Source organism: Paramormyrops kingsleyae, chromosome 8 (assembly GCF_048594095.1).
Source record: "Paramormyrops kingsleyae isolate MSU_618 chromosome 8, PKINGS_0.4, whole genome shotgun sequence".
NCBI lineage: Eukaryota > Metazoa > Chordata > Actinopteri > Osteoglossiformes > Mormyridae > Paramormyrops > Paramormyrops kingsleyae.
Window position 1 is genome coordinate 14,105,794 of NC_132804.1, and position 25,561 is coordinate 14,131,354.

Genomic DNA, 25,561 nt, shown 5'->3' on the forward strand with positions numbered 1-25,561 from the left:
CCATGGCTGTTAAAACACATGTCGAAGCTAAACAATGGCCCGTCCCTATATGCATCGTTTTGACTTAAATTGTGCATATTGTGCTAGTAATGATAAAAAAAGCATTTCCCAGTGACGTTGAGTTTTCGCATTACTGTTCAGGACCCTGTGTTTTGAGGGAAGACCGTGCTGCTTTAACCTCCCCCCATTAATTAATGTTCTTTTTGAATATTGATGAGTATTTGTTTCCCTTAAGAAACCGAAATCACCTGAACTTCTTCAGCAAACCACTGAGATGTCTGAGGATGCTTGTCAAGCAAGTATCGAAATTATTTAAAAACAGCCTGGGCCTTTTTAAGCAAATTTACTTCGTGCCATTACTGTATTTACTGCTAAGTGAAATAAATGTACAACTTAAATGATAATTATAACAGTCTGAAAAAGTAGGTATTTAAAATGTCGGATAAAATTATGTCGGATAACAGATGGGGTCCCCCCCCCTTGTTTCCATAGATACACTTGATGACAGATCTTAGTTGCATTGTTGTGCCAAATGGAACTTTAGATTTAAATAGTTTAGCCATGATTTCATAACTCATTAAAATAACTTAAGTCAGTACATTTTCAGCAATTTATTGAATATATGGTACAATTTCATTTTGGAAATCTGTTTCTTGATTTGATTTACACCAAAGCTATTCCATTTGGTTTCCAGAACGTGCTTGTTTTAGCACAATCATCCATCTAAGGAAATATACCAAGCCAGTGTCCTTTAAAGAAGGACATTGGACAACATGCCTCTGGCACCAGCCTCCTTTACTCCAAGAAGAAATGGAGAGAAGGTGGCATGTTCTTACAGTTAGTGAAAGAGACGGAGAGGACATTACAACAATTATCAGAATGGTCCTAAAAAAAATCCATACGTATACATAATAATACAAGTAGATATTCAAAAATTATACATGATACTGTAGCTAAATCATTTTCATTGGGAGGAAATTCTACATAAAATCCTCAGTGGAAGAATCTCTAGTGATCCCAACATACGATGCATAGCAATGTTCTCTGGCCTATGGTGGACTAGGCCTCCTCAAATGTGATCTGGATTAGCTTGTTGGCAGTTTGTAGTTATACAGGCCAAAGCGATATTTTCTAAATCTGGCATTAGAATAAGAAACACAAAGACTGCAGACAACATCTAAAACAAGGTGTTTATTCAGGGTATCAAACATCAGGTTATCAAACATAACTGGTTTGGTCAAATCAGTTTTCTGCCAAGTTTATGATTTTAGGACAGAGTGCCCTCTAGTGGTTGTGTGTACACATGCACACGCTACCCCAAGGCACACAGAGCAGACAGAATAGAATACATAGCCAGCAGCTCACACATGCGGCTTGGAAATGGTTAATTTGCTGCAGCCAGTCAGAAATTGACAAGAGAGTAGAGTTAGTTTTCTGTCATTTCTGGGTGAGAGCTGCTGAATGAAAGCACGTGGTAGATTTCAGGAGAATCCATCTGGGGAAGATCAGCAGGGTCGTGAAATGCAACTTCATCATACACATGGCCAAGGTCCGCTCCGTCCTGAATGACAGAGTATTACTGTTAGTGTGGGAAGAGAGGCATCAAGCAGGAGTATCTCAGGCATTTAAAATTCAAGAATATGACTAACTCAGGATAGGATTAGCTAGGTAAGGGAATCTTAGACTGTGGGTGGGGGGCATTTACAGGTTTCTAAGAATGTGTGAGTAGGCAAAGTATGAGAAGAGAGATAGAAACACAAGAGCGGATTAATGTTTAGAATGAAACTCAAACCAGCACAGGATATTAAGTAGTGGCCAATTACTGTTGACTGTAAATAAAAGCAAAAGCATGTTACCAGTGTGACCCTCTATTATTCAAATATAAAAGTAAAAAGGGAAAACATTTCACAGAAAACGGACATATCCCGATTGATCAAATTTTATAAACAATTACCTGATCATTGTGAAGAGGGACAGCAAAATCCAAAGAATTTGATTCTAGAAATATATAAGTTTGTTAATTTTAAAGAGAACTTAATGTGTGCCATAATTTTCCAATAAACTCCCCCTGAGATATTATTTTGTTGAAATTGTGCACAAATGCATATTCAGTGTCAGAACATGTTAAGATTAGAAGTTAGTAGTAATTATTAAATATAATTAAATTATAAACAAAAACACCATAACAAACCGAGTAAGTGCCACTAAAGTCACATTAAGCAAATATACAGAGCAAGCTTATAAAGTGTATGAATTCCCTTTAGAATAGGTGGTGTATAAATGATCATGATTGCAAACATACCTTGTGACTTTGACGTTAATCGCTTTGAAAGATAAGCCAGTGACACCAGCAGGAAGCACATCAGCAGCCCAAAGGTTGATCCAAGCAAAACTGTGGCACTACCAAATTTGTCTATTTAGAAAATGTCAGGTTTGGTTTAATTAGATTATGTTTGGCCCCAGCAAACCACACTAAGGATAAAAGGGACTCACATTCTGTTTTTAACACAAGGGCACTTCAGCCTCAATGCTATTTCACTCTATAACAGCTAGTAAGGAAGAAGGCATCTTTATGCATTGTACCGTTTAACCCACAGGAAGTGGTCAAACTAGACAAGCTCAAAATAACGATCAATTAAAACAAAACAACATGCAATATTATTTAGTCACTGGGACTTTCATCTTAAGTAAAATACAGACTTTATAACAACTTCACTGAGGTAAATAGATGCATGTTTAGCTGAAGTCTCTGTGCATAAACCAGGTCCATCATGGGCCCCACTACCTCTCTGTAACAGCGCGTTTCTGCAAGCTGAGCTAAACTCTCTAAGCTAAACTCTGCCTCCGGAATACATGTGCAAAAGACAGCCCACTGCAGAGTTAGCAAATCTCACTTTATCTTCAACAATATTCCAGTGACTTACAACAGCAGAGGTCTTGATTAACATTTTTAAAAGCATATCAACTAAATCTGTCAAATTTGCACATAATTACTTGTGATAAATTTGAAAACCTTGAGGAATAAAGTAACAATTTAATCACACAGTGTGTGGGTACTGTGTATTACACATAAGGGATTCAGTCAGGGCTTTGATAATCAATGAGTGAATATAAACTTACGGTCCTGTATTTAAAAGAATGAGTTCAGCAAGCCTATCTTCCAACTTCTTAATGTTTTATTTTTGTACTTAAAAAAAAAAAAAAAAGTTTAATGGTGTGAACAAATAAAGCATTGATTACTGAGAGAAACACCATCCTCATGTCTGACACGTGTAGAGAGGCTTCTGCTGCTATGCCAGGGCTGGACGACTGCTCACCTGGCATACTGAGCATTTTCCTGTCTGCATGGCAAAATATATTGTGGGGGACCCCCCACTCGGCAAAATTTTCAGGCCGTGGGGGCCCCGAATTGTAATCCCAGTCCAGCTCTGTACTAAGTCATATGACTACTTTATCATTTTCATTTTTTGTTACTATCTGACAGTTACGGTGTTAAAACATTCTTGACAGAGGTACTTATTAGTAGAGGAAGAAATAGTGTAACAAACACAACAAAACACTACCAGCCCACCAAATACCTGGACATGCATCACTCAGGCAAGATACACTAAGGGAGAAGCACTACAAACAAACTGGAAATGTGGTAAAGCCCCTACTCACCGATGGACAGATGGCCTGTGGAATGGTTGGCTTTCTCCACAGTAACACTCTGTAGGTTAATCATGATGGTAGTAGTAGGATCTTAAGACACACAAAATGGGTTCAAAGGAAGTTGTAAAAAATATGAAGGCTAGCAACCTGTTCTGACTAAGCCAGGATACCTGAACACGCTGTTCACTTAAATCAGGCAAAAGAAATCTGGTCCTAGCCCACCGTGGCCATGTAACGCACCTGTGGAGAGCTGAGTGACATGGCGCTGTGTGACCAGCATGGATCGGTCCAGCAGAGTTAAGAGCCTCCTTGCTGGATCAGTTTTAGGAACAACTGTAGTAGCTGGAGAAGCTGAGTTTAGACAAATACAGTTCAGCGCATATGGTGCAGATTATATCAACTACATTATATCAGCTACATTTAATCAACCAAATACAAACGTAAATTAAGAAGATACCAGATAACTTAAAGATTACATACCTTTCCTGACCTGGACATGAACTTTTCTGAGTTTGTCCTTCCACCATTTTTCTACTCCACAGTAATACATCCCAGCATCCTTCAGAGTCAGTTTTTTTATGGTGACACTTAATGACCGTCCGTTAGAATTGTCGTACAGAGAAAATCTTCCTTTGGAAATGTAGGTGTCTGACGTCTCAGATTTAACAAGAACATCCGCATCATTACAGGGATCTCGACACCAGTACTTGGCAACGTGTATGTAATCGGCTGGATACGGACAGTCGATGTCCACTTGTCCTCCTACATATGCCCGCACTTCACTGATCTTCGACGCCAGTGCAAACCGCAGCCCTCCGTTAATTAAAAACAGAAAGGAGAAACACACTTGGGTTTCATGTATGATAGAAACATCTCAAACAGTCATTCGAATTTCAAATACAAAGTAAACTGTAAAGATGTTACACCCATTCTAGTAAAACAAGATGTTTATGCATATTACTGTATATTTTCTCTTGTGATAATCTGCCCACATTGATGTAAAACGTGTACTTACCTGGCAGGAAAACAACAATCTGATAAAATGAATTCATCTTGAATTCACTCGATCGTAACGATAGAAGCGACGCCGCCAGAAAGTCTAAGCGAGTTCAGAGCGGATCACTTCGTTTGATATACAGTAATTAGTACAGCGCTGACGGTACGAAGCGTCAGTTTCCGCATTGTAATGTAATTTACAGTACGTTATTAAGTTTTTACGTAGAATTGTAAGTGGTAAAAATCAAATTTGTTTTATTAATTATTTGACACCCCAGGAGAAAAGGATAGCATGGGGAAAAAGTATAATTAATCCAGAATTTTGAGCTGCTGCAACGCTAATAGTTATTGTGTAACTTAAGGCAAGTAATGACAACCCACAACCGTATAAAAAGAATCAATTATTTTTATTTCTTTAACATTTAAAGGTCCCATAGTACTCGAGCTGGGAGGTAGTTGCAGAACTGGGCAGAACGCTACACACGCGATAAATTCCAGATACACATAAGTGCACTTCAGCTTAAAAACACACAACACTACATACGAGAATGGAATCTAATAAGGCAATCCACCCCACGATAAATAAGGCACACCATCCTGTCCGTCTTCGTTGATATCAGAAAGGCACAGACACAGGCGCTGCCTCCGACACACAAACACACACACAAAGCAAAAGCGAAACAAGACCCTTCTCCCCCGACCCTAGGATATGACCCTAACTTCAATGCCAACTACCCCTAACAAGCTAGCTTCAGCTCCAGAGGGCCAATTAGTAGGATAACCACGCGATTATTATAAGAATGCTCTTTAAATAAAGAGTAGAGATTCCCACCAGAACCCGCATTCTAAACGCACACACAATCAGAGAGATGGAACCAAAGACTGGCATACTCACAGTACTGGCAATGGAGGTAGAAAGGGCTTGGGTCATTTCGCAATGACTGAGCGGCGAGTGAATGAAATATTCCTCTATTTATCTTCCGGACGATCGCTTACTTCCGGGTCCTCGTGGCGATCGCCTGACCAGTGTGCGTGACAGTACCCCCCCCCTCCAGGGCCAGCACCAGATGGCACTGGCTGGGAGGATACCCGAAGACGGTAATCCCGCACCAAGGAAGGATCGAGGATGAACTGGGCCGGGACCCACGAGCACTCCTACCAATCGACAAGGTACTGAGTACCCTGGCCCCGAGGACGCGCACCGAGGATCCGGCGCACAAGTGTAAGAGGGACCACCATCAATGATGCGGTAAGGTCCAATGAAGCAGGAGGTGAGCTTCCGAGAGTCGGTGCGGAGGCAAAAATTCTGAGTGGAAAGCCAAACCTTGTCACCTATATTGAACAATCGTTCCAGTGGGTGCCGACGGCGATGTTGAGCAGTGTAACGACGGTTAGCTCTTTGGATGGCTGAATGGGCCTGATATGTTGGATGTGCTCTTCCAGGGTGTGAGAGTAGATGAGGATGTCATCATGGTAGACGAATGCCCAACGGCCCAGCATAACCCGCAGCACATCATTGATGAATTGTAGGAAGGCTGCGAGAGCATTGCACAGGCCGAAGGGCATCACCAGACTCTCATAGTGACTAGTGGGAGTGATGAATGCCGTCTTCCACTCAATGCCCTCCTAGATGCGTACCAAGTTGTAGGCGCTCCGGAGGTCCAACTTGGTGAAGTGGGTGGAACCAGAGAGGGCGTCCAGGGCAGTGTTGGTCAGGGGAAGTGGGTGACGATTCTTGATAGTGATGTTGTTGAGCCCCCAATGGTCGATGCAGGGCCGGAGACCACCATCCTTCTTCTCCACGAAGAAGAACCCTGCAGCAGCGGGCGAGGAGGAGGGTTTGCTGGTACCCTGGTGGAGAGCGTCAGCAACATACTCCTCCATCGCCTTGGTCTCTGAGGGGGAAAGAGAGAAAAGCCTGCCTTGGGATGGTACAGCGCCTGTCAATGGCTAGGTCATAGGGCCGGTGTGGAGGTAGTTTCACTGCCCAATTCCTGCAGAAGACCTCTGGCAGGTCACGGTGTGGGGGATGGCCTCCGGATCGATGTCAGGGGCCTTGGACTCCCTAGAGCACGTCCCAGCCATTGCCTGTAGGCATAGTTCAGAGCAGGTCGGTCCCCACCACGGAATGCAGCTTGGCTTTGGGTGCTTTGCCGCAAGTCCGCGACCTCACGCTGAAGCTGATCAATCAACACTGACTGGTTTGCGACAGCGTCACAGAGGGCGGCGAACTCCACTGGGTTAACCGCATGCGGCTCAGTCATTCTGTCAGGATTTCAGGCAGAAAATACAGGAAGACTGGCGTCAGCGGATAGCCTGTGTAGCATGGATGGTAACCCAGACGTGAAGTTTACGCGAAGAAGTACGATAACCACGCAATTATTATAAGAACACTTTTTAAACAAAGAGTAGAGATTCCCACTGGAATCTGCGTTCTAAATGCACACACAATCAGAGAGATAGAACCGAAGACTGGAGTACTCACAGTACTGGCAATGGAGGTAGAAAGGGCTTGGGTCATTTATCTTGGGCTATTTACAGTATCTTCCGGACGATCGCCTACTTCCGGGTCCTCGTGGCGATCACTTGAACGGTGTGCGTGACAGTTTTTGTTTTCCTCCCTACTTAGGAGTTTTTGGTTCCTCTCCTCCGTTGTCTTCTGGCTTTCTTTATTCAATTTCTTTCCTTCCTTTTTCCCCATGCTGTATCTCCCTCTAGTTATGTTTTATGTATCACAACACAACCCTGTAAAGCAGTTTGGGACAACTTTGTTGTGAAAGGCGCCATATAAAAATAAATTGAATTGAATTTATTTAATGCCCCTTCCTAAGACACTTAAACGGAGCAACAGTGACCAGCATCATTACTGGTTTTTGTTACGGTCCATCATTTTGAGTCAGGGCCTGTCTGATATGTCTGATAAGTGACATGGGCAATCGCCTAGGGAACCATTTGAGTAGGAGGCGCAAAACAGTGAGTGTGAGGCCCAATCCCAAACCAGTCCCTACACACTCCTCCTCCCCACTATCCTTTTTTTGAGCATTCCTGAGACTTGTCGCAATATTGAAGTGTGTCTCAAAGCAGCAAGATCTATGGGGGAGTACCCTCATGAAGTTAGTCAGCAACAATGACAGCTCATGCAACTCCACTACCACTTAAATGTCCCACAATGCTTTGCACACAGGAAACAGAACAACGCAAAAAAATTAGGATGATATATTGGCATACAAATGTAAGAAAACAATTACACATTAAAATATTAAATATCAAGTTAGTATTAAGTTAATGCTACTGAATGTTTAAACACATGCATATGTTATGAATGTTATGTTTTTCACAAGCTGAATATACATGTGTCAGGGTCAGCACCTGTCCTTCCCTGCCCTTGATATCTCTTCCCTGCTTGGTCAGTAGGTGTTGCTGGCCATCCTGTTCCCTTCTGTCTTGGTACTAGATCCTTGTGTGGTTTCTCTGCTTCCTGTATCATTCCATGGCTCAATGGGTTGAGCGTGTGGGACAGAGGCTGTAACTCACTAGTCATGGGTTGCTGTTTTTCACTCTTTGTGTAATAGTGACAATAAAGATCTCTCTTTATCTTATATTGTCTTGTATACACAATATAATTTCTTTTGTGCACAAGATGAAAAAATATAATTTCTGGGACCAGAGTATACAGTATTTTTGCGTATTTTTTCTGCTCTGAGGTACCTGACTCCTGTCACATCATGCACCACCCTCAAGACTGTCAGACTGTGTCCAGGATGAGGGGGAGTACTGGGTCGGGGTACGCCAGTACAGGGGCCTCGATGAGAGTATTTTGGGGGCAGTCAAAGGTGGTGGCACAGTCCTCAGTCCATTTGTAGGCATCTAAACAAATTATTTATTCAGGGTATCAAACATCAGGTTATCAAACAGACTATCACACAGCCGCCAAAGCAGTTTTCCATTGTTTGATTTTAAGACAGAGTGCCCTCTAGTGCTCGCGTGTACACATGCACACAAACACACTACCACAAGGAACACATAGAAGAGACAGAATACAGTAGCCAGCAGCTCATACACGCAGCCACAAAATGATTAATTTGTTGCAACCACTGGAGAATCCACATGAGAGTAGAGAGTGTTTGTCATTTCTAGGTGAGAAACGGCAAATGAAAGCATGTTGTAGATTTCAGGAGAATCCTTCTGGGGAGGATCAGCAGGTTTGTACAATACAAATGTCATATCATCATACACACAGCCAAGGTCCGCTCCGTCCTGAATGACAGAGTATTACAGTTAGCGTGGGAAGACGGGCATCAAGCAGGAGTATCTTCAGGCATTTTAAATTCAAGAATATGATTAACTCAGGATAGGATTAGCTAGGTTATGGAATCTTAGACCAATGTTGGGGGGCATTTACAGGTTTCTAAGAATATGTGAAACAAATAGAAACACAAGTGAGGCTGTGTTTAGAATGAAACTCTAACCAGCACAGGATGTTAACTAGTGGTCAGTTACTGTTGTCTGTAAATAACAACAAATGATGGTTCCAGTGTGCCCCTCAACTACTCAAATATAAATACAAAAAAGGAATACATTTCATGTGAAACCAATATATCCCCATTAATCAGATATTATATAACAATTTACCTGTACATTGTGAACAAGGACAGCTAAATCTAAAGAATTGTTTAAACAAAACCACACCAAGCAAAAGGAAACTTTGGGTTACTTGATGTAATCCCTGGTTCTTTGATAACAGAGTGAGGTGTTTCACCATCACTTCCCATCGCAGGCACGGGAAGAAATCCTTTTAGAATAAGCCGTCAGGGAAGTCAACCACATTAGCAGGGCAGGGGTGGAGCCTGGTCACAGGTCGACCTGTCCATCACAGACAGCCGTGGTGTCATTGGAGCCTAAAGGGATGCCCGACTCGAGAGCCCCCCTGGTACACCACTGGCGAAGCGCCTTCACACACACCGACGTCACCTTCACTGGCCGGCTGAGATGACGCAGAGGGCAAAGACCTAATTTCGCCACCCAGCACTGAAAGTCCCTCATCATGAGGAGACCTAGATGCACCACAGATATCACTGACGCCATTAGCCCATTAGCAGGCAGAGTCTGTACGAAACCACTTTCCCTAACTGAAAGCGTGCGAGACATTGCATAAAAGACACTGTCCTCCTCTCCACTAACATAACCCGATACGAGAGGGAGTCTATTCGGAGGCCCAAATATTCTGTGAGCTGCGAGGGGGTCAGACGGCTCATTTCCATATTGATCCTGAAACCCAGATCCCTTAAATGAGTGACAATTATTTCGGAATCTGTGATCGCTTGCTCCTTTGAATGGGAGCATATTAAATAGTCGTCTATGTAGGACAATATCCTGATGCCGTTGTTTCTCAATGGCACCAGAGCCGCCTCCACACACTTGCTGAACACCCTCGGAGCTAGCGACAATCCGAATGGGATTGACTGATACTCGTAGGCTGTGCCTCGGTATGTGAACCTAAGGAATTTCCTGTGTGCGGGATAGATGTCTATGTGAAAATAGGCATCTGACAGATCGATCGTCACAAACGAATCGACTGACAGAGGGTTTTGTGTGTCGCCATCCTGAAAGTGTACTTTCGGAGATGACTGTTCAACACACGGAGGTCCAAAATAGGGCGAAGGGAAGAGCCGTCTTTTTAGAATGACAAAGTAACGGGAATAAAAACCCTGCCGGCTTTCCCTTTCTGGGACAACTCTGATCGCTCGCTTGTGTAGCAAAGACGCCATCTCGTCCTCTAGGGCCAGAGCTGAATCACCGTCGGCTACAGAAACTAACACACCGTTGAACCTGGGTGACCGCATAGCAAACTGTAGCCTGTAACCTTGAGAAATTGTGGACAAAACCCATAGGTGCACCACACATGAGCGCCACTTCATTACATGAGCAGACAGTGGCCCCTTGTCCTGCATCTGCGGCGCCTGGTGATGACATCACCACCACCCCGGGGGGAAGAGAAACTCCAGACTGAGGAGCAAGAGCTCCCCCTAGTGATGACGTTCGGGAAAGATTTTTTATATCTTTTTTTCTGAACAGTGGGGAGCAAGTCGCCCTCGGCCTTCGGCCTGGCTGCGACAATGCACACTTTATTTTTGTTTCCCCCGAACTGAAAAGTGCTTGGTGACACTTTGCCACAGAACTCTCACTCTCCTGAACTCAAGGAGACTGGACAGTGGAGACCCCCTGAAGGAGAGGGGCCTCTAAAAGCAGAACACAAGGGTTGTCTGCCCCCAACCTCATCCTCTTTGAAGGAGGGGGTGGGTGGGGCCAAGCAAGCATCAGGCAGCCCGCTTCTTCTTCCCTTGGCCGGGGTGGGGCGGACGGTTCCTTGCTGCGACAGCTGCAAAGGAGTGCTTCCCCCACGGCCCTGGGTTAGCCGCCCTTGGCTGCTGAGCTGCCTGCTGTCCACCTGGAGCTGGATGCTGGACTCTGGTCCCAGCCTGCCTCCCTGTCGCCGTAGCTGCTGCTGCTGCAAAGCTGGATCTGGCTTTCTGAGGGGGGCGGGGTGGCCAAAAAGACCTTTGGTGGGGTCATAGGCTGCATCCATGACCTCCGCCTTCTGGGCATCCCCCAAGGCAGACAGGTTCAACCAGAGGGCTCTCTCATCTGACACAGCCAAGCCCATCACCCGGCCACAGCCTTGTACTGTACCACGGGAGGAGCGCAGCAGAAGGTCATTCACCACACAAATCTCATCCCAAAGGACCGGATTTGGCACCCGCGAGTCCAGCTGCTGTCCCATCTCCTCCAAGATCTCCGCCTGATATGCAGATAGCAATGTAACTGCATTCAGAGAACACACTGACTGTGCAGCATGTGTGTATATCCTCTGGAAGGTGGACACAGTCATGCGGTCCATCTTACTGGGCAGAGAAATGTGGGATGAATTAGAGATAGAGTGGTGGTTTGGGTGGAGGTGGTAGGCCACTGAAGGCTCCACCGCTGGGGGTTTGGCCAGCCCCAGCTCCTCCATCCCCTGGATTTCCAGCTTAGAGAAGCCCTTGGTTGCTCTTAAAAGGGCTGGACCAGTAGCGACTCATCTCTTTCATGCAAGCCAGAACTGCAGGAAGGAGTTGACGTGCTGAGGGCTGCACAGGTGGGACCCTCTTCCCATCGTACAGGTCCCTCTCTGCCCCCCCCCGGCATCCTGAGCTGCAGGCCAGGGTATACGCAGCTTAACTGCTGCCAGCTTACAGGTTACAGTCTACCTGGGAACCTGCATCTGTCTTGCTAGGGGTCAGGACTGATGGGCAGGGAAGGTGGAGTCATCCTCCTCCTCTTCCTCTATATCATCCATATTGAGGAGGTCAGAGTTGGTGTCACCCTCTGCATCCTCGTCACCCGGTTCTCCGGCCTCTAGGGAGGGCAAACCCTCAAACAGAGGAGGCAAGTCCGGGGATTCAGTCTCCAGTCTCCATCATATCCGCCCAGCTCGTAGTACCTCATGGGAGATGGGTAATAGTGGCCGGGGGAGTGACTTTGGACGGGCCCGGGACCTGTTTGTTAGCCACGGTCACTCTCAGCCCCCGCTCCCGGATTTTCTCCATCATTGAGTTACTGTGGATACAAGTCTCTTCTATGTTTGACCAGAGACCAAACTGGCTTTATTAAATCCCGTCGCCTGCTCCATGTACTTCACGCTGCTCCTTCCTTTCCCTTCCCTGCTGCCCTTCTCTCTTTAGACGCAGAGAAGGCTTTTGATAAGATTAACTGGTCATTTTTGTGGAGGGTCCTGCATAGAATGGGCTTTGGCCCTTATTTTAGCAACCTAGTCCAGACCCTTTACTCCTCCCCCTAGTCTGTCCTTTTGACTAATGCCAACATTTCTCCTCCTTTTCGGCTTCTTCAGGGGGTAAGGCAGGGTTGTCCCCTCTCCCCCCTACTCTTTAATCTGTTGTTGGAGCCTCTGGCTGCTGCCCTCCGTCACTCAGACCTTATTTCCCCCCATCCTAGTGAAAGGTGTCCCTCAGACAGTTTCCTTATACGCTGATGATCTGCTCCTTTACCTCGGCAACGCTCCTGTGGATCTCCCTCATGTCCTTAACCTGTTTCAAACATATGAATCTCTGTCTGGCTATAGGATTAACTGGGCAAAATCCTCTCTCCTTCCGCTGAATCCTTCTTGTCACTCCTCTTCACTTCCTCCTTCTATTCCTCAGGCAGTTTCTTTCAGATACCTGGGGCTGGACTATCCATCAGTCCCAGAGCTCACAGCTGCTGGCTTCCGTTGCATTCGAGGGCATTAAAGCCTCAATCTCCTCGTGGTCTTCTCTTCCCCTTTCATTTCGGGCTAGGCTGGCCGTGAAGATGAACGTTCTCGCTAGAATTAATTTTATTAGTTCCATGCTTCCTCTCTCCCCTCCACCTGGGTACTGGGCCTCTGTCAAGTCTGCTATTTCCACATTTCTTTGGGATGGCAAGAGACCCTCCGTCAGACACTCTGCCCTAATCCGTGACCGGTTGGATGGGGGCGTCTCTCTCCCAGACTTTGAAATATACCACCTTGCTTTTACCCTGAGGCCGGTTTGGAGCTGGATCAGTCCTCCCCAGCATCCCCCTGCCTGGCTTCCTATCGAAGCAGAATATGCTCTCCCCCATCGTCTAGCCTCGCTTCCTTTCCTCCCTGTTAAATTAAAATCCATCTCTGCCTCCGTCGGTCCGATTATCTCCCAGGCCCTTCGCAAATGGAGAAGGGTTGAGAAATTGTTTGGCCCCTTCCCAAAATGGCACCCCAGCATTCCGTTGCTCCACAATCCTGTCCTGAACATTGGAGGCCGCCCCATCTCTTCCTCGCCATGGTCTCAGTCGGGTATCTCCACCCTGGGTGACATTTTTTCCAGCTCGGGTCTCAAATCGTTCCAGTCTCTAAAGGTCACATTTAATCTACCTTCTTCCTCATATTTTTTCTACCTCCAGCTGAGGTCCATGCTTAGGGCCTGTAATATCTCTTCCTCACCTCTTCCGCTTCGCTCGCTGTGCAGATTTGCTCTGTCCTTTTCCCTCGTTTCTAAGCCCGTGTCCAGTCTCTATTCTCTCCTCCGCAGATCCTCTCATAAACCTCTCCCCATAATTTCTGTCTGGCAGGGGGAGCTCTCTCCCACCCCCGTCCTATCTTGGAGTGTACGTTTTCATAATATTAAAAACTTCTAAAAATCCCAATTGCCAAAAACACAATTTAAGTTTGTTCACAGATTATACCCCACTCCCCAGAAACGCCATCTCATGGGCTTAGAGCCTGACCCCTTATGTCATCTCTGTCCCCTTCAGGTCCCTGGTACCTTTCTCCATATGTTCTGGGACTGTCCTCCAGCGGCTGCTCTTTGTGATTATGTGGCCAGATCTCTCTCTTCAGTTCTTTCCTCTCCCATCCCCCTGTCTCCCGTGGTCCTTCTTCTCCTGGACTTCTCTTCTCTCTCTCTATCTCGCTTCCAGCAGAGGCTCCTGATGTCTGCCTCCTTAGCGGCCAAGTTGTTATTAGCCTCTCGTTGGAAGTCTCCTGGTCGTGCCATTCCCACTGTCTGGAAGTCTCCTGGTCGTGCCATTCCCACTGTCTGGAAGTCTCCTGGTCGTGCCATTCCCACTGTCTGGAAGTCTCCTGGTCGTGCCATTCCCACTGTCTGGAAGTCTCCTGATCGTGCCATTCCCACTGTCTGGAAGTCTCCTGATCGTGCCATTCCCACTGTCTGGAAGTCTCCTGGTCGTGCCATTCCCACTGTCTGGAAGTCTCCTGGTCGTGCCATTCCCACTGTCTGGAAGTCTCCTGATCGTGCCATTCCCACTGTCTGGAAGTCTCCTGATCGTGCCATTCCCACTGTCTGGAAGTCTCCTGGTCGTGCCATTCCCACTGTCTGGAAGTCTCCTGGTCGTGCCATTCCCACTGTCTGGAAGTCTCCTGGTCGTGCCATTCCCACTGTCTGGAAGTCTCCTGGTCGTGCCATTCCCACTGTCTGGAAGTCTCCTGATCGTGCCATTCCCACTGTCTGGAAGTCTCCTGGTCGTGCCATTCCCACTGTCTGGAAGTCTCCTGATCGTGCCATTCCCACTGTCTGGAAGTCTCCTGGTCGTGCCATTCCCACTGTCTGGAAGTCTCCTGATCGTGCCATTCCCACTGTCTGGAAGTCTCCTGATCGTGCCATTCCCACTGTCTGGAAGTCTCCTGGTCGTGCCATTCCCACTGTCTGGAAGTCTCCTGATCGTGCCATTCCCACTGTCTGGAAGTCTCCTGGTCGTGCCATTCCCACTGTCTGGAAGTCTCCTGGTCGTGCCATTCCCACTGTCTGGAAGTCTCCTGGTCGTGCCATTCCCACTGTCTGGAAGTCTCCTGATCGTGCCATTCCCACTGTCTGGAAGTCTCCTGGTCGTGCCATTCCCACTGTCTGGAAGTCTCCTGGTCGTGCCATTCCCACTGTCTGGAAGTCTCCTGGTCGTGCCATTCCCACTGTCTGGAAGTCTCCTGGTCGTGCCATTCCCACTGTCTGGAAGTCTCCTGATCTTGCCATTCCCACTGTCTGGAAGTCTCCTGATCGTGCCATTCCCACTGTCTGGAAGTCTCCTGATCGTGCCATTCCCACTGTCTGGAAGTCTCCTGGTCGTGCCATTCCCACTGTCTGGAAGTCTCCTGGTCGTGCCATTCCCACTGTCTGGAAGTCTCCTGGTCGTGCCATTCCCACTGTCTGGAAGTCTCCTGGTCGTGCCATTCCCACTGTCTGGAAGTCTCCTGGTCGTGCCATTCCCACTGTCTGGAAGTCTCCTGATCGTGCCATTCCCACTGTCTGGAAGTCTCCTGATCTTGCCATTCCCACTGTCTGGAAGTCTCCTGATCTTGCCATTCCCACTGTCTGGAAGTCTCCTGGTCGTGCCATTCCCACTGTCTGGAAGTCTCCTGATCTTGCCATTCCCACTGTCTGGAAGTCTCCTGGTCGTGCCATTCCCACTGTCTGGAAGTCTCCTGGTCGTGCCATTCCCACTGTCTGGAAGTCTCCTGATCGTGCCATTCCCACTGTCTGGAAGTCTCCTGATCTTGCCATTCCCACTGTCTGGAAGTCTCCTGATCTTGCCATTCCCACTGTCTGGAAGTCCACCTTTCTTGATCTGCTTCTGCTGGAACTCTCTGCGGCCCGGATTAACAACTCATCTGGTTCTACGATCCAGAGCTGGCTCCATGACGTGCAGCTGGTAAAGGACTGGCTGCGGGTCATGCACTGAGGCCGTATTCCTTGTTTTCTGTTTCTGTTTTTTTGGAATTTTACTTTCCAAATTTTGACATTCCTCACTAATATAAGTGTGTTATTTCTTTTCTCCTCAGTTTTTAGCTGCACTCTCCAGGGCTGGGTGTGCCGGTGACCATTGTTGGTCTTTGGTTTCTTTTCCTTTGAGGTGCTGTCTCAGGGTGTATTGGGGGGGGGGGGGTGGAGTGTGTTCTGTTCTGTCTTGTTCTTTGTTAAAAAATCTCTAATAAAAAACATCTCTTCTATGTTTAGACACCTGCGGTCCAAACATTGGGTTGATCCAAGTGCACAGAGTGGTAATGTAGACAATGCTGCTGGCATTTCCACTCCAGCAAGGCCTGCTGCTGCTCCACAACTATGTATGTCCAGCACTGACCTTTTTCTATTCAGTGGTTGTTTAATCGACTTTGTATAGCCTAATAATGCTATAGTTCAATGTTCTTTGGTTTATATGACAAGAAATTGCAAGCATTTCATGCAGTGACATTGTTACATTGACAGTGAAACATTGAAAGATAGTCGTGAAATTTCATATTGCTTCAGAATTTTTGTGTCCAGAAAAAAGGAGTTGGATGATGCACTGGTTGAAATGATTGTGAAGGACTGTCAGCCATTTTCTGTGGTGGAGGAAGAGGGGTTCCGTGTTTTTGTTGGAAAATTGGACCCCATGTACACACTTCCAAGCAGAAATACACTGAAGCAGAAGGTTGAGGAAAGGTATAAAGAAAAGCAGGAAAAGGTTAAGGAGGAATTAAGAAATGTTGGTTGTGTGAGCCTCACTTCTGACATGTGGACCTCAGTCAACATGGATGCTTTCATGGCTGTGATGCCATTTCAGTGAAAAGAGGAAGCTAGCAAGCAGATTACTGGGTGTAACTAAGTATCCCCAGGTACATACTTCAAGAAAACCTCAAAGAAGCAAAGGAAAAGCTCATATCTCAGTGTGGCCTCCAAGGGAAAATAAGATGTATTATTACAGACAATGCAGCCAATATGATGAAGTGTGCCCAGCTAATGAGAATAACTCATATTCCATGTTTTGCCCACACACTGAATTTGTTTACAAAAAAGGCCATAGAAGACACTCCTGGCCTGGCTCTTGTCGGGGAAAAGGCAAGAAAAATTGTTGGACTGTTTAAGTCAAGCACAACTGCAAAGGAGAGGCTGGCTCATGTTCAGGGACAGCTTGGAAGGCCACAGCACAATCTGCTCCAGGAGGTAGAGACACACTGGAACAGTACTTATTTATGACCAAAGAGAGCCTGCTGGAGCTGCTCTGACAAATATGAGGACAGACATTACTCCTCTGTCCAGTGACGAACTTGAGGTAATCAGTCAGTCTCTCCAAGTGCTGTCTGTTTTTTTTCCGAGGTCACACAAGAACTGTCAGCAGAGACAACTGTAACCTGCTCTAAGGTGTGTTTGTGCACGTCTGTACATATAACTTTGTGACATGCATAGTACAAAGTGTAACGGCTAAATGCATTCAGCATTTGATGATGTTGATGATGTGTTTTTTTAAGGTCATACCACTCTTCAGGAACCTGCAACATGCAGTGATGTTGCACTTGGCTGACAGTTCACATCCATTAGCAGTGACTCTGGGACAGAAACTGCTGGACAGTTTAAGAGCCAGGCCATCGCCTGAAGATGTCCACTGCCAATAGGCAGCAACATTTCTGGATCCAAGGTTCAAAACTCTCGCGTTTGACAACTAAGCAAAAGTCCAGGAGGCCCAGAGATGTGTCACCGCAGAATGTGCAAAATTGATTAAAGTACTCCCTCCACCACCAACAATGGCACAACCAGTAGCCAGGCAGAACAACCAAAGGTTTATTTTTATTACCTTGTTTAATTTGTCATACTTTTTGTGCAAACACATACAGGCATTACCTTTTTTTCCTGCCAACTTTATGCAAGGTCTGGCAGGTCTTTGATCAGAAAGTTCACCAGGTAAGATGACAACAAAACCCTACAGCAGATGCCAGCGTTTCTTAGCTGATGGATACCTGGATAGAGGTGAAGACCCAATTGCACACTGGGAGCAGAACTCCAGGGTCTTCCCCTTCCTGGCTATTCCAGCAACATCTGTGCCATGTGAAAGAGTGTTTTCAAAAGCTGGCAAGGTAATGGAATTATTAGTTTTTTCCTTCTTTGCAAAGTGTCTTTTAAACAGGTGCCAGTTCATTTCAGGTAACAGACAAGAGGAGGAACCAACCAAAGCCCCAAAACATGGAGAAAATTCTGTTTTTTAATAAAAACCTTTAAAACTGTTGTCTGAAACTGTTTTTGCACTGTTCTATTCTATATAAATTAATTCAAACTAAACCATTCCTATAAGTGCAAGAGAGGTTTCACGACCATACACAAGAGACATTAATAGTCTAATGTTTTTATTATTCGTACTAGTTGAATTACGGTTGACAAAAAGTTCACATGCTAATTGCAGATATAGGCTACTTATGACGGAATATAAAAACAATTAAAAAGAAATTATATTGTATTATGCACATTTTTGACTGTTCGAGCTTCGTGACATTCAAAACTTGCAGCAATAGGTTTTCATTCTGCCGTATTTGCTATAGCTGCAGTTTTTTTGTCGGTTTTTGCCAGCAAGCTGTGCACAACTAGTGTTTCAAAACTTTTCAAACTATCTCGAAACATGATTTTTTTTTTTTTTTTTGAATGTTTTAAAATAGTTTTGATGATTCAAAATTGCCATTTCTAGGGAGAATCAGGACATAGAGCAAGCCGGGGAGCACATGCAGGCAGCAACATCAATGACTGGACTGGGGCACTAAATACACCACTGACGAGGGAGCGGACGAGAGGCACCTGGGGTGTTCCACACGAGGGCTGTAACGAGAGGAAAGATTAAACAAGTAACAGCTGTGGCTCATTAGAGTCACACAATGGAGAGAATGAGGGGAAAATAATGCAGGGCATGACATAAAGTATATTGTATGTTATTCTTTTGTTGAAATTAAATTGTGCACAAACGTATATTCAATGATACAGGAATATGTATCATATGCAGTTGCCCAGTAGGTTGGGCAGTTAGCAGGGACTATTAAATTATAAATTATACTTAAATTATAAATAATTAAAACACTCCACAACAAAACTAGGAAATGCCACATTAAGTAAATATACAGAGGAAGCTCATAAAGTATATGAATTCTCTGTAGAATAGATGGTGTCGCAAGTCAAAACATACCTTATGAATGTGACGTTAATCATTCTAAAAGATAAGCCAGTGACACCAGCAGGAAGCACACCAGCAGCCCAAAGGTTGATCCAAGCAAAGATGTGCCACTGCCAAGTTTGTCTGTTTAGAAAATGACAGGTTTTAATGTTTTAAGGTTTAACTAGATTATGTTTTGCCCCAGCAAACCACACTAAGGATAAAAGGGACGCATATTCTCTCTTTAACACAGGGGCAGTTACTTCAGCTTCAGTGCTATTTCATATCATAACTGCTAGAAAAGAAGAAAGCATCTGTATTCATTGTCCAGCTTAAACCACAGGAAGTGGTTAAACCATACAAGCTCTAAATGACTATAAATTAAAACACAACATGGCGTATGATTTTGTCACTAGGATGTTTATCTTAAATAAAATACAGACATTATAAGAACTTCACTGAGGTTAATAGATGCATGTTTAACTGACGTCTCATTGCATATACCAGAGCCCTCAAAGGCTATGTTTCTGTAACGGTGCATCTCTGCAAGCTGAGCTAAACTCTCTAAGCTAAACTCTGCCTCCAGTACACATGTGCAAAAGACCCACTGCAGAGTTAGCAAAACTCACTTTTCCTTCAATGATAACTTACACCAGTAGAGGTCTTTGTGATTCAGTCAGTCAACAGCAGTCAGGGCTTTGATAAACAATGAGTGAGGATAAACATATATTTAAAAGAATGGCACATCTTTACTGACACAAACACCATCCTCATGTCTGACACGTGTAGAGAGGCTTCTGCTGCTATGCCAGGGCTGGAGTGGCCATATGTCATATCGAGCAATTTCCCATCTGCACAGCAGAAAATTGTATTTGCTGAAAATAAGACATTTTCTGTAAAATGTTAAGCTGCAACAACTATTTTTCTATCAGTTAATTTAAGAACGATTTTACGAAATTGGTCGATTAATCTAAATGATTAATTTTCCTCCAAAAAACCAAATTGACCATTTCATTTAACTTTATTTTATTTTGACAACAACAAACTGAATGTCACTGCAGGGCTTTACATAAGGGACACTGGCTTTTCAGCACGATACAGACATTACTTACACCCACAATTCGATAAGCATATTAGTAGTACACCTAAAATATCAATGAGAGGCGTATTGTGATGCCCAAAATTTAGTCATCTGTATAAATTCAGCATAATCTTAAGCTTAATAAATTTGATTAGTGAGGACACCACATGTGTTTATATTGATCTAACATGAAAGTGGTAAGTTCTGAAATCAAGGTGAAGAAAAGCATTTATGGGCATGTCCAAATCTATTTCACTATTTTGACGGTGGAAAAAACAGAATTTGCATTACCACAAGGCGCAAAAAGGTTGTCCCAGGTCAGGTCAGGTCAAGTTGGGGAGCATGCGCTGATGCAATGCGTTGCCACACCCACCATGCGGCAAACTCCTCGGGATCCCGGCCGACGAGCCCCCAGGCAGACATACAATCTAGTTCCACCCTCCAGAAATGGCCATCCATCTGCCACAGCCAGTTGTTACTTGGGCGTCCCCGTGGCCTGGTTCAGCCGCTTGGGTCCCCAGCAATGAGGATCCTGCAAGCCGGATCACCCTCAAGGAAACACGCCACATGGCCGTAGTGCTCTAACTGATGCTCCCTCATAATGCAGGTAATGTGCCTCATTCGGGACGCCTCTAGCAACCGCTCATTCGACACAAAGTTGAACCAGCAGTACCCAAGGATTCTCCAAAGAGACACAGTCTTCGTCTCAGCTCACTAAATAGCGTCCATGTCTCAAAGCCATACAGCAAGACAGGGAGCACCAGGACTCTAAAGACCTTCGTCCTCTTGCAAAGATATTGGGAGCGTCACACACCCCTTTCCAGCGACTTCATGACCCCCCATGCTCTTCCAATGCATCTGCTGACTTCATAGCAAGAGACACCACAGAGATGGCGGCGCAAGCAGGCGTATGCATAGCGGCCTCTCCATGCAACCCGAATTCAGTGCTAAATGTTTCATGTTATTGTCGGCGTCCTACTGATGTTTCATTGTGTAACACGCACCTCTGCGTGTATGATCGGGAAACTCTCATAAATTACCGTAATCTGGAGAAATCATCGATGGACGCAGCGGTCATGGAGAAGAAGAAGCCGAAGGAGAGACCAGAGGAAGTCCCGACAATCGCCTTGGGCACTTGCTCTCTCTTGGCAACTTCTCTCCCGAGAAGTGATCGGGGGAAATCCCAGATCACCCCGGACATCACCCTCGCTGCGAAGGTGCCTTCACCGGCAACTTCCCCCTTTCAGGGAACGCGGCTGGCTCTTAAAGGGGCCAGCGCGGTTTGGGACGCTATCGCGCGTGTCCCGCGGGCCCTTAAGGGGGCACCACCTGCACGTGAGGCGCCAACCCTGGCTCCCATCCCTGATCCACCTGTCTTGCCTGTCCCGGCAGCCGCCGAGGTCCCCAGCGAGGCTCCAGCCACCACAGCACCCCCTGCTGGTCTAGAGTTGGCGGTTCCAGCGGCGACACCTGCTGCGCCTCCTGCTGCCACGCACAAGGCCCCCGCTACTCCGCCTACTGTGGCTGTCTCCCCTGCGGTGTCGCCTGCGCTCGACGCCTGCCAGCCCGTCCAGCCCAACTCGCCCGTCCTGCTCATCCTGCCAAGCTCGCCTGACTGGGCTGCACCTCCGGCTGCTCGCAAGGCCCCTGCTGCGCCTACGGCTGCGGCACCCAAGGCTGGCCACGAGTCGGCGGTGTCTGCAGCTCCGCCTGAGGTCTCGGCACCGCCCCCGCCTACAGCTCCGCCTGAGGTCTCGGCGCCGCCTCCGCCTGCAGCTGCTATGCCAGAGGTCCCGCCTGTGGTGCCCGTCCTGTCTGCCTTGCCCGTCCTGCCTGCCCTGCCTGTCTCGTCAGCGCCTTCTGCTGGTCTAGAGTCTGCTGCACCGCCTCTGGTTATGCCTGAGGCTCCTGTTTCACTCGCAGCCCACCTGCCTGCAGAAGTCTCACCTGAGGTCCCGATGCCGGCTACTCCCCCTGTCCCGGCTCTGCCCACACCATCTGAGGTTCCGGCTGCTCCGCCCATCTCTGCTCCGCCAGTCTCTGCTCCGCCCAAAGCTCCCAGGCCTCTGCCTCCTGCTCCTCCCTCCATAGTGGAATCGGAGGAGGAGCTGGAACGGGACCCCTCGGGGATCTACCTCTTGGGCCCCAAAAACTCTGGGGCTAGAGGGACTCCTCCGCCATCACCCCAGTGTGGTGGAGCCAGACCAGGTCCCCGACTGTCCCCGACTGAGGGAGAGGACATAGACGCAGGGGCCGGGTCCCTCCCACCCTGCCCCCTGGCTCGCCCATGCATCCCCTGGCCGTGGCTCGGTGGCTGCCTGTGGGTCCTGCGGCTCCGGCTAGGCTGTCGTCTCCGGGTCCCCCTCCGGTGCCTCGTCGCCCGCCTGCGGACCCTTCGTCGTCGCCTCTGGGTCCCCCTGCTTCGGCTTGGTATCGGAAGGCGCCTTCCCCGGCTCCGGCTGTGCCATCGCCTGCCGTGGCTTGTTTTTGGTCTTGTTTTTCAGGTCCCGTGTCCCTCGTCTCGTCCGTCGCCTCCCCTGAGGCGCACCCGGAGTGCGCACCTTTAGGGGGGGGGTTCTGTTATGCCCAGCTCATCCAATCCTCGTGTGTGCCACGCCCCCTCATTACCTATGTGTGTCATCTGTTGCCTGTTATTTTCTGCGTATCCTGTGTGTTTAGTCCGTGTCTGAGTTAGTCTTCCCCAGATCCGTCATTAATGTTTGTTGCCGTCTGCCCTGAATAAACCCCGTTTTTTAGAGTATTCCCGGCTCGCTCCTCTGATTCCCATGCCGAACACAACAGATGTTAAGTGTACTATATGTTGCACCGGGGCCATGGAGAAACATTGTTTCGTCACTCTTTGTACACGCATGAAGCTGCTGATGACAATAAAGTAACCTTGAACCTTGAACATGAATGTCGCTGCCGAGGTAGGTACATCTCTCGACAAGATCGGATCGACATTCCCCCCGCAGACAGACACACTACTGATGGCTGTGCCTAAGAAGTCACTAAATGCCTGGATCTTGGTCTTTATCTAAGACACAGATGGTGTGTCACAAGTCTGTGGTCAGAATTCACAAAATGGGCACTTCTGTAGACCCTGCAGTTCTGCAGGACCCTCCAGCGTCTGCCCACGAGGATGTGATCGATTTCCTTCGCTGCACCACCAGTTTGGGAGTACCGAATCCAACGTTGCAGCTCAGGATGTTGAATCTAGGATCCAGCGACCTGCAGCCCATGACCTTTCGCAAAGTCAAGGAACATGGAGCCACTTTCAACCCGGTCTCCAGACCCATGGAGACCGACATAATCCTCACAGCCAGCCCAATCAGGGCCAGTGGTTGCACTGATGTCATCCATGACCAGAGGAGTGTCACCTCGTGGGCACCCTTCAACCACCGAGTGAAGTTGCAAGTAAAATGCCTCTTTCAATGAGACGTCACTCCCCATGGTCGGAGCATACACTGAGACAGAAGAAAAGACACCCAAGGAGTGCCTTAGCCTGAGTCTCATAATACGCTAGTTGAAAGGAGTGACATCAGACACCAATGGGAGTAGCCAATCCACTACAGCAACAGCTTCTCCCTGAGTATGGTAGCCATCAGACCCACCAGACCAAAAGTAGGTATACCCACCTACAGAGATCTGGCCACTCTTTGGTCTGCATACCTCAGAGAGTGCTGCTACCGAACAGTTTACGAAGCTCCCCTAATAGCACAGGAAGATGGTCACCTTGCCAGAGAGACAAGACGTTCCACGTGTCTACCAGGATTGGCCACCACAAACTGAGACCCAAATGCCACCGTGCAGCAGCGACACCTGAGCACCACACCGGCCCCGATCCTCAACAAGCCTGATCCTATTAGCTCTCCGAAGGTTTCAACTCCTCTGAGGATGAGGCTCAGAGGGGGACCGCTTGTAGGGCCTGATGCAGTTTAACGTAATACCCAGGACTAGGAGTTGTCCCAACTCTCTTAATTTTTCACAGGCATGTTTTGAGCATAACATGCAATGAATTAATCGTAATGGCACCTGTAAAAGGCAGCAGCGCATGATCGACAGCAGATAGCTATTATGATGCCGCATTCGCGAGATCGCTTTTCACCCATGAACTGACGCAGTGCGTTGCCACATCCACCACATGGCGAAACTCCTCAGGGTCCTGGCTAGCGACCCCCCAGGCAGACACACGGTCCAATCCCACCCTCTGGAAATGGCCATCCATCTACCACAGCCAGGTGTTACGTGAGAATCCCCGTGGCCTAGTCCAGCCACTTGAGTCATCAGCAACAAGGATCCTGCAAGCTGGATCTCTCTCAGGGAAGCACGTCACATGGCCGTAGTGCCGTAAGTGATGCTACCTCAAAATGCAAGTAATGTGCTTCATTCAGGACTCCTCTAGCAACTGCTCATTGGAAACAAAGTCAAACCAGCGGTACCCAAGGATTCCCCCAAGAAACACAGTAACGAAGGAGTCTAGTCTTCATCTTAGCTCACTGGATAGTGTCAACACACTGCCCAGTCTCACAGCCATACAGCAAGACAGGGAGCACCAGGACTCTAAAGACTTGGACCTTTGTCCTCTTGCAAAGATATCAGGAGCGCCACACATCTCTTTCCAGTGACTTCATGACCACCCATGCTCTCCCAATCCATCGACTGGCTTCATAGGAAGAGTCACCAGAGACATGAATGTCGCTGCCGAGGTAAGTGAATCTCTCAACAAAGTCCTGTTTTCCAGTCAGTTGGGATGACGCCTGACTCCCAAATGGAAGCAGAGACTGCCCGCAATGCCAGGATGACAGCCTTACCACCAGCCTGGAGAAGTTCAACCAAGACACTAGAGATCCCTGCGATCTTCCCTATCCCCAGCTGATTCACCACCCGTGTGAAATTGGGTGGGTCACAGCTGATTGGAGGATCAGCCTCAAGAGATGTCCAACATCCCAGCCAGAAGATCAGCATTAAACAACTGCTCAAAGCAGCTGGCCCGGTGGGTTACAACTTCAGTGTCATCTGTAAGACCCCATTCCATCACCGGCCCTGACTACAAGGCTCTGAGAAACAGATTCTGATGTACATAAGGATTTGATTTCTCTGTAAGCAGGACTTGTGTAACTAGACCACAGATGGTGGTCTTGTGACACACCTGCTCACAGATTTGTCTAACAAACACCTACTTATTGTCATGCCCCGATCGTCCGCTCCTCTCGTGTGCCACACCCCCTCGTTAACCTCATGTGAAATCCCAGTGTTTTACAGCTGTTTCTGATTGTTGTCATTAGTTCATTGTATTTAGTCCGCGTTTCCGTTTGTTTCCGGAGTCCGGTCATTGTATTGTCAGCCTGTATTGTCTGTGTTTATGCCTACCAGTGCTTT

At 47.2% G+C, this 25,561-nt stretch overlaps 1 protein-coding gene across 3 annotated transcripts; it reads right to left on the reverse strand.

The window, feature by feature from the left end:
• Positions 1-1,176: 1,176 nt before the first annotated feature.
• LOC111839821 (CMRF35-like molecule 6) lies at positions 1,177-5,782 on the reverse strand. Of its 3 annotated transcripts, none has more exons than XM_072715272.1 (7): positions 5,543-5,782; positions 4,132-4,464; positions 3,892-4,002; positions 3,661-3,741; positions 2,303-2,413; positions 1,955-1,998; positions 1,177-1,561 (listed from the first exon to the last, which is right to left on the reverse strand). In XM_072715272.1, exons 2-7 carry the CDS (start codon positions 4,199-4,201, stop codon positions 1,427-1,429), a joined length of 552 nt encoding a protein of 183 aa, XP_072571373.1. In that variant the 5' UTR covers positions 4,202-4,464; positions 5,543-5,782; the 3' UTR covers positions 1,177-1,426. The 3 variants fall into 3 exon arrangements, with proteins under 3 accessions (XP_072571373.1, XP_023659845.1, XP_072571372.1); XM_023804077.2 differs by lacking the exon at positions 5,543-5,782 and adding an exon at positions 4,667-5,524; XM_072715271.1 differs by lacking the exons at positions 2,303-2,413; positions 5,543-5,782 and adding an exon at positions 4,667-5,524.
• Positions 5,783-25,561: the final 19,779 nt, after the last annotated feature.

Bases quoted from the DNA above. Each gene is read 5' to 3' on its own strand.
- LOC111839821 (XM_023804077.2), bottom strand. From the start codon at position 4,703: ATGAATTCATTTTATCAGATTGTTGTTTTCCTGCCAG. The intron at 3,742-3,891 runs GTGCGTTACATG...GTGTGTCTTAAG, and splicing joins TGTCACTCAGCTCTCCACAG to ATCCTACTACTACCATCATG. The intron at 1,999-2,302 runs GTATGTTTGCAA...ATATATTTCTAG, and splicing joins ATTAACGTCAAAGTCACAAG to AATCAAATTCTTTGGATTTT.